The sequence below is a fragment of the Aethalodelphis obliquidens genome, unplaced genomic scaffold (genome assembly GCF_003676395.1).
Source record: "Aethalodelphis obliquidens isolate GAN/ISIS:26980383/991018 unplaced genomic scaffold, ASM367639v1 scaffold14, whole genome shotgun sequence".
Taxonomy (NCBI): domain Eukaryota; kingdom Metazoa; phylum Chordata; class Mammalia; order Artiodactyla; family Delphinidae; genus Aethalodelphis; species Aethalodelphis obliquidens.
In genome coordinates this window covers 1,135,505-1,151,509 of record NW_020837958.1, presented here as the reverse complement: position 1 = coordinate 1,151,509, position 16,005 = coordinate 1,135,505, and the positions used below count along the sequence as shown (strand labels likewise).

At 38.5% G+C, this 16,005-nt stretch overlaps 2 protein-coding genes across 8 annotated transcripts in view; one reads left to right on the top strand and one right to left on the bottom strand.

The window, feature by feature from the left end:
- LPXN (leupaxin) overlaps nucleotides 1-3,444 on the bottom strand; it is a 44,167-nt gene extending 40,723 nt beyond the window's left edge. The window contains exons 1-2 of one of the 6 annotated variants that reach the window (XM_027114625.1): nucleotides 2,419-2,528; nucleotides 1,710-1,776 (exon numbers count right to left, since the gene is read on the bottom strand). In XM_027114625.1, the coding sequence (XP_026970426.1) occupies nucleotides 1,710-1,725 (16 nt within the window). In that variant the 5' untranslated portion in view covers nucleotides 1,726-1,776; nucleotides 2,419-2,528. Of the gene's footprint in view, nucleotides 1-1,709; nucleotides 2,529-3,300 lie in introns of those variants that run through there. The other 5 variants (XM_027114627.1, XM_027114624.1, XM_027114622.1 and 2 more) reach the window with 5 other exon arrangements.
- Nucleotides 2,529-16,005, top strand: part of ZFP91 (ZFP91 zinc finger protein, atypical E3 ubiquitin ligase) — a 29,638-nt gene continuing 16,161 nt past the window's right edge. Inside the window, exons 1-2 of one of the 2 annotated variants that reach the window (XM_027114621.1) lie at nucleotides 2,529-3,034; nucleotides 7,991-8,019. In XM_027114621.1, the coding sequence (XP_026970422.1) occupies nucleotides 2,691-3,034; nucleotides 7,991-8,019 (373 nt within the window). In that variant the 5' untranslated portion in view covers nucleotides 2,529-2,690. The remainder of the gene's footprint in view (nucleotides 3,035-7,990; nucleotides 8,020-16,005) is intronic. The other variant, XM_027114619.1, reaches the window with a different exon arrangement.

The window sequence follows — 16,005 nt, the reverse complement described above, 5'->3', positions numbered from 1 at the left end:
TTCTCAGGACCAGGTTCACATTTGGATTCTCAGGGCCAAGTTTATTTCAGTGGTTCAAAATGCAAACAACTATAGGGGTCATGAAGAATGAAACTGGAAGATTTAAGACACCAGGTTCTAAGCTGCAGACATTCTCGATTAAGCACAATTCCTGCCTAGTTATATTGTCTTAGTTTCTCTAAAAAGTGACACTGAGGTTAACTTTCACTTCTTTTTTTTAACCACTGTGATTTTATTCACCTTGAATAAAACAAAACAATTACAAAAGGCCTACTGTGAGAAGGCAGTACATAAAGAACTAAAATTACGGTCCTGTGAAATAGATGTTATCCCCATTTTTACCAGTGGTTAAATAGATACAAAGAATAGAAACTTGCTAAAGATAATATAATTAGTAGGTGGCTTTGTTACTTACTATAACAGATTTAACTTCAAAGCCTGTAATCTTTCCTCTACAACACAGTGGTCTTTTTAAGGTTAATCTAAAGGAATCATTCATTCTCCATTCCATTGTGACTCTAAAACTTTAAAAAAATGTTTTTAATGTAAAGGAGATCCCATCTCTGCATTACTTTGAGCAGCCATTGGATGTCAGTGCCATTCTAAAAGTCTGCTCACTGCAAACATAGGTTTGAAAAATTCCCATCCACACTATGCTCAACAGTTTTGACAACTGAAATGCCGTTACCCGCATGAAAGTGCAAAACACTCAACAGAGAATACGAACATTTGCCCAATCTGAAGTGGTAACTGAGCCAAAATCCTGGAAGGAAAAATGCTCTTCAGCATTTGTCTTGCAGATATTGGACTCCATCTGCAGTTTAACTAAATGATTAATGTGAAATTTAGAACTGGATTCCGAGATCTTGTTTCCATTCACTTACGTTGAAGATTTTTAACCCCGGATGCTTTAGTTTCCAGGGGTAAGAACTGTTCCTGCAAATCGCTCCTCGATTATAATGGATGAAAGGAAAAAAGGAAGCAACGCAAAAAGCTCACAGACATCACCAAATGCAACTTGGAGACAAGCAAACGGAAACTCCCGTTTGATGCGTTAGGGCAATTTAGTTTCACATGCTAGCGGAGAGAAAAGTAATTTCTGACAAAGCTGCTATTCTGACCATGCTTCCTGTGCAGCAGAAACATTTAAAAACCGCAGAAGCAGATGGTTTCAGGGTGGGGAGTGTGAGGGAGGCCTTCAGTTTTCCGGGTAGGTCACGCTAACAACCCTTCACCTCCCTTCCTTCCAGCCCAGGGACCACAGCCAAGTTAAGCAGCCGATACCAGTTCCTCGGCCCCGACAACATCTAGTAAAAAAGCAATTCTACAATTACTTCTACAAACTTTTATTAAGTATCAAATGAGTGGTAGGAATTGTGCTAGCCCCCCTAGGATCCAACGGAACCAGATTCAATCCCTGACCTCCAGACGCTCACAGGTTAGTGGGTCAGACACAAAAGACGAATATTGCAGATATAAACGCTAAGCGGTCCCAGATGAGGTGCCACCTAACCAGACAAAGATGAGGGCTATTACGTGTCCACCCTACAAATGGTTCGCCAACACCAAGTACGAAACTACGGAAAACCCTGCCAGGCAAACCCCACCAGCCACTGGGCCCACAATTGTGGTCAGATCTACGCAGGCGTTGAGGCCTAACCCGGAAACACTGCCTCCCCGGAAGAGTAAATTCGAAAAGAGTAAACTACCTTTCCCATCGCGCATCAGTCAAACACTCCCAGCATCCTCTCCGCCTCTGGCTCCGTATCTTTTTTCCTAAGGCGTAGAATAAGTTGAACTTCATTTCCCAGGATGCCCCTGGGCAAGTTAACCATGCTCATGCGCCAAAAGGCGGGTCCTCCTTGCCCTCACGACCCCGCCTCTGTCCTACCGCCGCCATTTTTTCAGAGACTTTCATCCGGCAGCCGACGGGGCTTTTTTTCTTAAAGGAGAAGCGACAGCTCAAAAAAATTTCCCCCTTCTCCCCGCAAGACCTGGCGGCGCTGGGGACAGAAAGGCTACAGACAGGAAAGTGGGATCGGGGTGGGGGCAGAAGAACGCCGAGGCTACTTCCGCGGCTTAAGGAAGAAGGATAGAAAGAGCCCTTGTGGCATTAGCGGCTCCTTAGGGAGGCAGGTGCGCGCGCAGCCATTCCAGGGTGCGCGCGAGGCGGGGAAAGAGGTGCGTTTTTTTCCCACCAACCTCCTCGCGAGACCTGCCCCTCCCACTGCCCTTAGCGCGCATTGAGCTCCGGAGGTGGGGGAGAAAGGTCATTTTGGCATTGTCGCGAGACACAGCCGTTTAACGGTGAGAACGGGTGCGCGGGGAAGAAAACCTCGCGCGCTCCCTTGGAGCCGTTTCCTGATTGGTTGAAGGGAGGGGTGGGGGAGGGAACCGGTACGCCGCTGCGTGAGAGACCTTGGGGGGCGGGGCGAAGAAGCCGTTCCTCCTCTCCGATTGGTCCGCTGCGCGTCTGTGGCGGGCGCGCGCGCGCGGCCTGCGGTAGAAGGCCTTGAGTGGCAGGGGGTGGGGGGGGCGCCCTCGGAGCCGGGCGGAGGGGAGGGGGGGAACGAGGAGCGCCGAGTGAGAGTGAGCCGGTCGCTCCGGGGGGCGGGGGGAGCAGCGCCGCGGCCGCCGCCGCCTCCGCCTCCACCGCCTGGGACTAGGGGGTGGGGGGCGGACGAGTCCCGATGCCGGGGGAGACGGAAGAGCCGAGACCCCCGGAGCAGCAGGACCAGGAAGGGGGAGAGGCGGCGGCGGCCAAGGCGGCTCCGGAGGAGCCCCAGCAACAGCCCCCTGAAGCGGCGGCGGCGGCCCCTGGGGGGACCACTAGCAGCCGCGTGCTGAGGGGAGGTCGGGACCGGGGCCGGGCCGCTGCGGCCGCCGCCGCCGCTGTGTCCCGCCGGAGGAAGGCCGAGTATCCCCGCCGGCGGAGGAGCAGCCCCAGCGCCAGGCCTCCCGACGCCCCAGGGCAGCAGTCCCAGGCCGCGAAGCCCCCATCTCCAGCTCAGGGCAAGAAGAGTCCGCGACTCCTGTGAGTAACGCAGTCTTTCAGGCGGTGGGAAAGACCCCCCTCTACCCGCACGCAATCCTCTCGGCTCCCGTAGCGATCACTCCACGTGACATACTGCTTGCTCTGCCCCCTGCCGGCTCGCATGGCAGATGTCACGCCGCTTCCCTAGCGGTCTTATCACTTCTCTCTGGCTTCCTCCGCCCCCCTTGCCTGTCTGTCCGGCCACTTCCCCACTCCCTGAAGGCGTCCTTTGTAGGATACACTTCTTCTGCTCCTTAGTGACCCACCTCTTCCCTGCCGCCTCAGGCTTCTCCCGCACTCTGGCATCTGCGCTCCCTTTGTCAGCCTATCCCTTTCCCGCTTAGGGCGGCTCTCCAGTATTACATCACATCCCCATTAGGAAATCTACAGCATGAGCTTAGATCTTAGCCTTCAAAATTGTGTCGTTCCCCTCACCCCCACCCCGTCCCATTAATTAGCTCAAGAGCCAGTTGTACTAGTATCGTTATGTAGCTTTTTTCACTCTACTGAATTTTCACATCACTTTTCACTCGTTTTAAAAACCTGGGACTTAGTAGTCGGGTAAAACGTGGCTTGCCATTTTTAAGTATAGAGTCTTTCATGTAACAAGATGAGTGGCGTTTTCTTTCATTTTTTTTGACAAGTAGCTTATGTGTTTGTTTTTGCATATGTTTTAATGTAGGAACTTCGTCCTTAAAAATTAGAATAATCTGAAAGTAATTTCTTTATTACCTAGAGATCATAGAGAAACTAAGATGATCAGAAATATAAATGTTTTAAATTGTTTATTAAAATGTTTCTATGCTGAAAATACTGAGGCACACGTGTTTGTAAATTCTAGAAATCAATCACATTAGCCATTGAATTCGTTACTGAAGGCATTTGTGTCTTTTGACTTTCAAGTGAAAAAAATTAGTAAAAGCAGGGAAAGTTGAAGGTGGGGGGAGAAATCAGTTTTAAATGCCCCCCCACCTCCACCACCACCCTACCTCCCCAGCAGAGAGCATGGCAATATTTTGCTTGTACAGACCCGATAGATTTAGAACACTCCTGTTACGAAATTAAGAGTGAAGTCTGTGACCTTGGCATGCTTGTCTTAGAAGACTCTCAGAAAGAGAAATAAAATTCAAAGGTTTATTGTGTATTATATGTGCTTTCAAATTATTAGATGTTATTTAAATTAACATAATTTAGAGAGTTGTGTAAACTAAATTTCTGTGGACAACAAAAATATGTACTTACAAATGGTTCAGCTGCAATTAGGATCCTAATTGCTGTAAATTAATTTCGTGGTCACAGAAAATTTAAGCTTCTGTATTCTCATAAATTTGAAGAGATATATCATTAGCCTTATTTGGATATAAATTCCTTGGACAAATTAAACTGCTCGTGCCTCAACTTTATTATCTATAGGCGATAACGTTAATCTCTATGAGCTGCGTTTGTGAGACTTAAGTACACCCTGTGAAACACTTAACACAAAGCATGATATGTAGGAAATATTTACTAAAAGTTACTGTTTTGAGCAGTGATGTCTTTGGTAAAGGTAAAACTAGTGTGTAGTGGTCTTTTTCATGTAAATTCTGTGAAATTGGATTTTTAATTCTTTTTCTGTTACCATACACAGGAAGGTTAACATCTTAATATATTTTTTTAATTCCCTTTTATCTTCATCTACCCATACCTATATCTCCTTGCCACGTTTCCCTCCTACTGATCCACCAGCTTTACTTATAGAAATGATCTCTTAAGATTATACAGAGTGGTAGTTTTACCGGCTGTCATGGTTTATTACGTTCCCTAACTCTTGGCAAAAAAGTACTAATGAGTCTTTTTTTATTTCCACATTATAAATGTTACTGTAGTTGAACTTGGATGAAGATGACTTAATTAAACCCCTTCAGTTTTTTTCCTCACAATATTCCTTGTGGGGAGGGAAGAATAGTCTTAATTCTTAAAGTCCCTTTCTCTGTCATCCAATATCATAAAAGAGAGTAGTGTTCTTTTACCTTCACTTAGCCTCAGAACTCTCTCTTAATTATATATATATATATATATATAAAAAATCCAGTTTTGATTGGATTGTTACAATACATTTTCATTGTAATAATTTTTTTGTTACACATTTTCAATTTACTGCATGCCCTGGAAATCAAAGAACTAAAGCATTTCAGCTCCAACCTTGATTGAGCAGTAACTGGTCCTGGTACTGTGTTGACCCAGGGTTTATAAAGGAAAATGAGACATGGACTTTATCCTCAAGGACTTTGCAGTAAAGGAGGAAGATGCATTGATTAGTGGAGATTTGTCAAATGTGTACATGGTTTACAGGTTTTCAGAATGATAAAATAAATTTTGAAACTAATTAAGTGAGAAACAGTCCTTTAAGACATTTCAGTTTACTGAACCCTGGTCTAGTGCCTTCTCACCTTGATTCAGCCCTACTTTCCAAATAACATTTCCCCCAATAAATTCCCAGTCATCAGCTGTTAAACCTACATTTGTTTCTCTTGATAGAAGAGACAGCAGAGTGTACAGTAGCTTAATAATGTCAGTAAATACAGAGACTTGGATTGATTGTAACCTCTTTTCCTCTTACAAGGCAAAATAACAGAGGAAAAAACATTGCTTTCTACTGCTTACTAAGTGACCTTGGGCAAGTCACTTAATCTCCTTAAATATGCTTCATCTTTAGTTGATAATTTATGATTTGTGAAATGAGCTTTATAGTTAGATGATAATTATCATTTTTAGAAACTTTCCTAAGCTTATAACAACTTTTCTATTTGCATTGAAATGTTCAGAAATTAATGAAAAGAGTAGGAACTCTTTGTGAAGGGAAATAAAGAATTTTTCAGTGAATGTGCTCAAGATAAAGGCATGAAGTTAAATCTATAATCATTATAAATTAAAACTTAAAGGCTAATATTAAGGAAAGATAAACCAAATTTGAAGAAAGATTATATATCAGTACTAAGAATTAGGCTTTTCATTTGCTGTATTTTAACCAATAAACTCTGGAGTTAACATTCTTATGTTTCAAATACAGATGTTTATATACTCATCTAACTTAAAAATGTATATGTGTGTGTGTATATGTATATGGGAATTTATATATATACACACACACCCACACACTCCAGCTTATTTCTGATTCATAAGTTAAAACATTCTTGCTTTCTGCTAATATGGAAACAATATATTGTTAAAATAAGACTACTTTAAACGTAAAAGGCTTATTTTCTTTCTCCCATGTGATAATAAGTCCTTTAGTTATCTGATGCATTTCAGAATTTAACACTTAAATACTTTTTTTTTTTTAATTTCTCATTTAGCTGTTGAGGAAAGGTGTTCTTTCCTCACCACAGGGAATACAGGCTAAAACTGAATATTACTAGAGGTAAACCTACAGGCTCAGATGGGTTACAAATGAAGGAAACAAATACTGCTCTGTTTTCTGGTATATGGAGTTCCATTTTGGGTTTATTTTCTTGCTGAAAGTAAAATGATAGTAAACCTTAGCATAATACCTTCTTGCTGCTTTTGTAAGGAAAAGGCAATGGTCATAATAGTGAGAATGAAGAGGCAGTAACATTCTGAATTGGAAAAACTTTTCTTGACTCTTTGGAGAAGGCTTCAATTGTATTTAAGCCTGAAATCCTGAGTTTTCCTCTTAACAGTGATCAGTGTGGTAAAAGAAACATTGAACCATTCCAGAAGGTTTTCAGAAAGTTAATTGTATAGTGTTTCAAGATCTAACAATTGTTTCTGTACTTTTCATTTAGAGTTAACATGGTTAGCAGTATTCTTGTGTTAGTTGTTAATTGGGACATTAATAACATAATTTAAAGTTATACCAAGCTTTATTTAAAAAATGGGATGAGAAAATGATATCTAGTCTTTCTAAAGAGAACAGAATATTTATATTATGCGGTGGCTTCTGTATTTGTTTAGATATTCTTTTGTAACGTAAGAGTCTTCATTTGTGTTAGGTTTGCTTTCAGAGAAAAAGAGAAAACTGTACTGCTCAGAGATGCTGTGTGGCATCTTTATGGTAAAGATCCAAGACATGTCAACTTTGAATGTGGGTAATGGCTGTGAGGGGATTCATTATACCTTACTCGACAGTTATGTGTGATAGAAATTTTCCTGAATTAAAAACATGGGGATGACTTTTTTTTAGCCAGTATTTTATTACACATTAGCCTCTTTACTGTTCCTCTCCAATTTGTAAAGTGCAAGTTACATTTATTTCTGAGGTCCAGTCTGTTGCCTTTTTAGAAATAGATTTTGACTTGGGTTTAACAAATGAATAATTTTAGGGTTTTCTTTTAGGTTCATTAAATTTTTATTATGAAAATTGTCAAATAAACACAAAGTAGAGAAATAGTATATTGAAACCCCAGTATTTATCACCTAAATTTAACAATTGAGATTTTGCCATGCTTGCTACCTTTATCCCCCTTCCCCCTCTTTTTCTTTCGGTAGAAGTGTTTTAGAGGAAATCTCAAACATAATTTCATTTCACCCCAAGTTACTGCATTTGTGTAGAATAAGGACATTTTTCTCTTATGACCATTTAATACAACAAAATTAGCAATATTTTCTTTGTATTAATATCTTTTTACAGTTAAAAACAACTTTTGAATGATACTCTAGCTGTGTGCTGTCAAATATGATAGCTACATGTGGCTATTTAAATTTACGTTAATCAGAACTGAAAATTCAGTTCCTCAGTTACATAGCTGTTTTAGGCACTCAGTAGCCACATGGCAACTACCGTATTGGACAGTGCAGATGTAGAATATTTTCATCACTCCAGAAAGTTCTGTTGGACAGTACTACTCTAGATGTTTTCTGCATCACTCTGGAGATGAACCTGAAAGAGGTAAATATTTGTGTTTTAAGAAAGTGTGCAAGATTATTCATTTAATATTTGATTCTCTTTTCTTTCAGATGCACAGAAAAAGTATCATCTGACAAAGGTAAGACTGAGTCATTCTTACCTCATGTACATTATATGACTGCTTTATAATCTGATAGAAATTAGAATGAGCTTCAGCCTAATAATTCAAATTGTTCCTATTTAAAAGTGACTTTTATTTAGTAAAGAATTACTGGAGTAGATAGAACTATTTAAGTTAGCAGCAGGTTTGGGCAAGTGGAACATTTTGGCATTATTTAGAAACCTAATAATGGGAAATCAGATTATTTGATGTCACTTTATTGCAATTTTTAAAACTATTTGGTTTTTCAGTAAAGTAACAGAGAGGAATGATATAGACAGCATATATCGACAGAGTATATGTAGACTATATATACAGAGTATAGAGAGTAGAGTATAGACAAACTCTTGATGCTTGTAGAGACTCATGTTATAAATGCAGTTTGAAGAATGTGGAGAGAAGAGTTTTCTAAGATTTTAGCCTGGTGAATAATTAAATCGGGTCATTAGGTCTTTCAAAAAGCAAACCAAATACATGTATTAAATGTACTCTTCTGCTTATCTGGATTATGAAGGGAAGCTGATGTTCACTTTATCCTTTTAAATGCTTTTTTAAAAAGACTATTCTGGCTTTGCAGATGGGGTTATTAAAATTGCCCCTGTCATGTTGGGCCAGTTGCTCATTTATTAAATTTTTTTCCCCTAGTTATTGGCTGTGTTCCTTGATGCTGCATTCAGATACACAGCGTCCTTCTTAAAACTGGAACAGAGATACTTTTAAGCATATTTCATTTACAGTGTCTGGTCTTGGTCCAGTCCTAAAGGATTGATCAGTTAATTCATTATGTATATATATAACATAAATACTTACTTTTCTTACGTAGACTTTTCTTTTACAAAGAATGCTTTGCAAATATGTATAAGGCAAGTGTAAAACCTGAATTGATGCCATTGAGAAGAATGACAGTGTGGTTAGGAACCAGTAACTTGAATTGGTGGCTGCTTTGTAAATAATTAGACGTCAGTGACCAGGTTTCTTTTTTCTCTGAATTTTAGAATCTAAGGCTAATATTTCATAGTATACCAGGCGTAAGTATTTTGTACTAGGCAAGTTTTTTGTGTAGAAAGTTTTGCATGACTATTTTGTTTAGCAAGTTTTGGATTTTGTTGCTGTTGATACTTAGAAATTAGAATATGTCTGCTAAGAATGGAAAGTCTTGTGTTCCTTACTCAGAGATCATTTTAGAAATTTTAGGATGAGGGGGAAATGTAGACAGGTGGCAGTCAGGTACCAGAGCAGTTTCTATTAAGACAAAAAGCAAAAACCGCAACCTGCCTTTATCAGAGCTAAAAGTACCTCCTGTGTCTAAAGACTACGTCTAAAGAAATTATTTTGGGTTGTCTTGAGGCGAGGTCACAAAATACGGTGGAAATTTTGAACCCTGCTGGAGATAAATTAATCACTGTTTGTGTCAGTTTCTTAAACCAGAGGTTGGCATGTTATGTACAGATTTGCAGTTGAGGAGAGATTAAAACTGCATTGTGGTTAATTCAGTCTAAATCAATCCCACTTTAATCCACTAGTTAAATACTCTGGATCTAGAGTTAGAGCTCAGGGTTTGAATTCAAGTTCTTCCTTTTATTGCAAATAATCCAATACACTGAATCCAGTAAGGACTCAATAAAAGGTAGCTGTTGTTAAGTTTGTAAAATTTCCAAGAAATACTCTCCAACCCCCATCTCAGTCTCTGCATTAGTTTACTTGTACAGTAGCTGTTCAACTCTATGAACAGTATATATAGGTACAGAAGTATATCTTATCTTATACAACTAGATAGTGAATAAAGAAATGGAGGTTGGTTTTCTAAAGGTACAGCTATCTTTTTGTTTTCTTACATTGAAAAGATGTTTTCAGGATTGTTTTTACTCTTATTTACTCCAAACAACTTGAAATTATGTGCTGCCCTTCAACTAAAGATAAGAACTTTGGACATGTTAGAATAAATGACTTGGCACACACAAAAAAACAGCTTGCCGTTGTTTCTAAATTATTAAATTGCAAAATGCCATGTTCATTTTTCAAGCTGAAATAATAGTAAAGAAACATATTAGTGTAGGTCCCTGTTCCTACTACATTTCTTTAACCCTGATGGGTATATGTAAAAGAATGGAAAGTTGCTTTGCGAATAGTGTTTATTAATTCATTCAACAAGTGATCGCTTAAAACATGAAAGCTTGGTTTACCACTGCCAGAGATTATCACCATCATTGTGGAGCTTCCAAGAATGTTAGCAGAAATTCTGAGGGATGGGGCCTGGCTAATGCCTTTTTAACTTGGCTTTATGTTTTCATTCCGGTCTTTGTTTTGAACCAATGTTATACTTAAGGTAATGAAGTAAAGGAATGGTTTGACTAAATGTAATTATTAATAATCCCAGCATTACTTTGTCTGCTAATTTTAATTTCTTTCACTTTTCAAACCTCCAACCAGAACTGCCCAAGATAAATCGTAAAAAAGGAGACAGTAGTATCTTAATCTTTATTAAATGTTTCAAGAGTTTCATGGGATAATAACAAATATTACAGAGTCAAATAAATGTGGGCAGTGTTTGAGTCATCAAAGTTATTTATTGCAGGACTTCTCAGAGACTTTGATTTCGGGTACTATGCAATGTAAATACCAAAATATGCAGAATTACCTATAAGACACCCCCTCCTTTTTTTCTTTTTTTTCCTCCATTTAAAGAATAGCTCATGAAATTAGAGCTTATGGGAAACAGTTTGGAATCCTGGGTGCTTGAAAATTTGATTGTATAAAAGTTTGGGTCTCATCTTTTATTCAAAATCATTTTACTGTTTTTAGTTACTCTTCTTGTTACGGAGTAGTGATGTTTGGAAAAGATTGCCTAGACAGAATCACCAAATGAGTTCATAACAGATCTATGAAGTTACTTAGATTGTTTAAAGTTTTGACTATTTGCCTTATCTAGCTAATAACTTTCATAGCTTTAATTTCATCAGAGTGTTTCTGTTTTCCTGAGTTGGAATACCTTTGATTATTTCTTATCCTCTCATTTCCAGTATTTTTAAACAATATTTGTGTCATCCTTTAATATATAGAACAGGAATTCCCACCTTTTTTTCCCACTGTAACGAGAAAAATCTAACTTAATTTTTACCATTTGAGTTTCTGTGCAAAGGATGTACAGAACATTGTCTTCACGATTCTTCCTTGAAACATTAAAAAGACTCGCTTTCCCTGACTTCTTTTAATATTGCTGAGATTGGCTAATATTTCAAAATGGGCTTTACTAATTATTTATGGAAAACAAAGTAGAGATAATTATCGAAATACACAGAGTAGTACGATCTGGTTTCCGAAACTCAAGTTCTGACTGTTACAATGCTTACGTCTCAAGAGGCTGACAGTAGTTTAGATAGGCATTTTATCTATCCTATTTCCTTCCTAGCCCTTTATCTTAAGGTAACAGGAACCATATTATTTCTCTCAGTATGAGAATGATCAGCTCAACATCTTGTTCCATGTTGGCAATGCCCCATAACCTTTAAACCATTTTTCTAATTCAAACATCCAGACCTCCTGTGGTTCTTCCTGAAGTGCAGACATACCTCATTTATGGTTAGTGTGGATTGTGACATAGGCTTAGAAAGCCTTGATTATCAGCTCCTTTCAGTTATGGGATGTTGCATCACTCAGGTAAATGAGTCTTTCTGTCCCTTACATATAAAAAAATAACTTTATAATGATTTGCTGATTATGATTCAGCATATCCGAACCATCTCAACACAGTTTATTCTGTTATATATAATAGTGATTTTATATTGAGATTCCTTTCCCTGCCAGAACCAATTGAGAGTTGCAACAGAATGCCCTGGTAGAAGAAAACTGAAGCAGAAGAAGCCTAAGGTCCTGAGTGGGCAAGCCGACACTCAGCATATAAGAATCTGAAACCCCTGAAGAGACACCCGTCTCTACGTGCAAGCATAACATTATCCTCACACTGAGATCATGGGTGGATGAGAACCTCTGACAAAAAGAAGTTCTCTGATTTAATGACCCCTGACCTTTTAAGTCCAAGAAGGATCAAGCTCCTCTGAATTAAAACTAGCCAGGTTGATCTAACTACATCCAGGCAGATACCCCTTTAGCTTCAGTGCAGTTAATTCCCTTAGAGGTAACTGAGGTTGTCTTTTGCCTGCCTGCTTCCTTGCGTGTGGCTTACTTCTTTGATCCTGAACTCCCAACTTACATCCTACCTTCTTATTGACTGATTCTGTAACTTTACCTCTTTGAAAATTTCTAAACCCCATTTTCTTTACTGTGACTCTCTAAACTCTTATGCATTGTTGTATAACAAACCATTCAAAAACTTAGTGGTTTAAGATACAAAAATTTGTTATTTCTCAGTTGTTCCTCTCCTCAGTGGCCTTTCAGTTCACATTTTCATGTCATGGTAGGCTCAGGTCAATGGTCCAAAAGCTGCAAGGCCTCTTGAAGTCACCCCACAGGATATAAGATCAACATACAAAAATCAATTGTATTTCTGTGTATTAGCAGCAAAACATTGAAATTATAAAATTTTTAAAATATCTTTTACAATAGTATCAAAAATACAAAACACTTAGGGATAAATCTGATAAAAGATGTGAAGTATGCCTATACACTGAAAAGTATAAAACATTGCTGAGTGAAATTAAAAACCTAAATAAATGGAGTGATGTGCCTTGTTCATGAATTTGAAGATTCAATATTGTTAAGATGTTATTTCTCCTCATATCGATCTATAAATGCAGTATAATCCAAGTCAAAATCCCAACAGGTTTGGGCTTCCCTGGTGGCGCAGTGGTTGGGGGTCCGCCTGCCGATGCAGGGGACGCGGGTTCGTGCCCTGGTCCAGGAGGGTCCCGCATGCCGCGGAGCGGCTGGGCCTGTGAGCCGTGGCCGATGAGCCTGCGCGTCTGGAGCCTGTGCTCCGCGATGAGGGAGGCCGCGACAGTGAGAGGCCCATGTACCGCCAAAAAAAAAAAACAAAAACAAAATCCCAACAGGTTTTTTTGTGAAGAATTTTGACCTTGAAAACTTCTTGAAAGGGTATTGGGGACCCAAAGGAGGTTGCAAACTACAGTTTCAAAACCATTAGCTTACCCTCTTTTTAATAGTGGATTTGATTCTTTAAGGAGAGAGGAAGAGATGAATTAGATACTTGGTGGGCATCCAACCATGACGACTACATATGTATGTTCTGTGTTTATTTAACTATTACTGGATTGAAGGACATTTGATATTTCTCAGGTGTCCCCCCAATTACAGGTGATTTTATTTACTGATTGATTGGCTGCTCAAGACATACCATACGTATACAAAGGTACACTTACTGGAAGTGTACTGCTTCATTAATATTCACAAGGCAAGTCCAGTCATGTAACCATTACCCAGCTCAAGAAACAGAACATGATCAACCACTCCTATGTATAACCACCATTCTGACTTTGAACAGCACAAACTAGTTGTGCAGGTTTTTGAATTTTATATAAATGGAATAATACATTATGTTCTCTTTTTGTAGGGCCTCTTTTGCTCACTGTATGTGACATTCCTCTATGTTGTATTTGTTATAGATTGTTTATTTTCATTGCTACGTAGTGTTCCATTGTGGGGGAATGTATCACAATTTATCCATTTTACTACTGATGGGCATTTGGGTAGTTTTCAGTTACTGGCCTTTATGACTAGTGCTGCAGTGCATATTTTATTAATATTTATTGAGGCATAATTTACACACCTTAAAATTCACACATTTTTAAGTGTGTAATTCAGTCTATATAGATTTGCCTTTTCTGACATTCTTATATATAAACTTGTACATACAATATGTGAGGTTTGTTTTGAGTCTGGCTTCTTTCACTTAGCATAAGATTTTTGAGGTTAATCCATGTTGTAGCATGTATAAATATTTTCATTCCTTTGCATGGAAATACTCCATTTGATCTATCTGTTCATCAGTTGATCCACTTTTTAGCTAGCTACTGTGAGTAGTGATACTGTGAATGTTCTAAACATGCAGTTTTAGATTAAGAATTCACTTCCTTGAAGTAATTCTTCTTGTGGTATTTTAGGTCAGTATCTTACATAAATGAGCTTCTCTTTTGGCTCTGAACCTAAGGCTGGGTGGAAATGAACCAAATCTGAATTAAGCTCTTGGACTGGCACGTTCCCATTCCTCTTTTAATGATTAGATGTGGTATAGTAGAAAGAATATAGACTTTGGACGTAGATATACCTGAGTTCAAATCTCAGCTCCACGATTTAATATGTGAGCTTGGGAAAGTCAGTTACTTGCTTTCCTCATCTATAAAAATAATAATTACTTGGCAGGATTATGAAGACTAAGTTTAGAAAAAGGGAAAAAATATTAGGCACTTAACAAGTATTTAAGGTTTGTTAGTTTCCCAAAAGAAACGTAAATATTTAAATAGAGATGAGACTTTTACTCTGGTTTCTTCCAGCCTATCAACCAACTATTCCCTATTTACCCCAAATCAATGTTAGCTCTATAATCTTGGGTAAGTCATTTAATTTCTCTAAGCCTCAGTTAGGAAAATGAGGCAATCTGAAGGAGGACCAGGTCATGTTACGATAAACCTTAAGACTTGAAGTATTTTGTCATGATGAAAATGGCTGTCACCTTTTGGAATTTGATGTTAGGTTGTTTTGAAAGGATTATTGGTTGCTCTAGGATTGAGAAAATTTACTTTATGTTTCATCTTTTGGTACCTAGAAGAATTGGGAGAAACATTCCTGCCAGTAGTACCAGTATCTTTTTATCTCAATTCATAGCATCAGCCACTCTTGATTTGTCCCTTCTTTCTCTTTCCAGAACGTGGTTGTATTCACTGTGCCTGCAGTGGCTTGCCTGGTGTCTTCCTTCACCTGGGCTACTGTGGCTCTTTTCTCTTCTTATCACTTATGTATCAAGGAGCCTCTTCAAAGTCACCTACTGTTATGAGAAACAACTACAAATTGTCTTTGAAGCATCACACAGACAGAACTTGGTTCTTTTCCATCTTGTCATGATTATCCTAATGTGTGGGTTATCCTCTGTTGTCAGTTTCTACTCTGAGAACCTGGAGTGCTCCTTTTTTTCCCTTTGTATTTTCTTTTTAAGGTGAAATCCATGTAACAAAATTAACCATTTTAAAGCATAGAATTCAGTGACATTTAGTACATTTATAGTATTGTGCCACCATCACCTCTGTCCCCACCAAAGAAGACCCTATACCCATTAAAGGTAGTCATTTCCCACCCCACCCCCATTTCTAGCTTCTAACGAACATTAATTTGCTTTTACCTTAGTTACCTTAAAACATTACTCTGAATTTACCTCTATTCTGAATATTTCATGTACATGTAATTGTACGATATGTGATTTTTGTGTCTGATTTTTGTCCTATAGCATAATATTTTCAAGGTTCATCTGTGTTATGGCATGTAGTAGTACCTATTGGTACTTCATTCCTTTTTTTTTAATGAATTTTAAAAACAATCTATTTTATTTTTTATTTTTGTATATTGGAGTATAGTTTATTAACAATGTTGTGTTAAATTTCAGGCATACAGCAAAGTGATTCAGTTATACATATACATGTATCTATTCTTTTTCAAATTCTTTTCCCATTTAGGTTATTACAGAATGTTGAGCAGAGTTCCCTGTGCTATACAGTAGGTCCTTGTTGGTTATCTGTTTTAAATATAGCAGTGTGTATATGTGAGTCCCAAAGGTACTGCATTCCTTTTTTTATGAGTAACATTCCATTGTGTGGATATACTGCATTTTGTTTATCCATTCATTGTTTGACAGACATCTCACTTGTTTCCACATTTGTGGATTGTACTGTTAGGAACATCCATGCACAAGTATTTGTTTGAATACCTGTTTTCACCTTTAGGGGTATACACCCAGGAGTGGAATTGCCAGGTAGTATGGTAATTCTATGTTTATTTTTT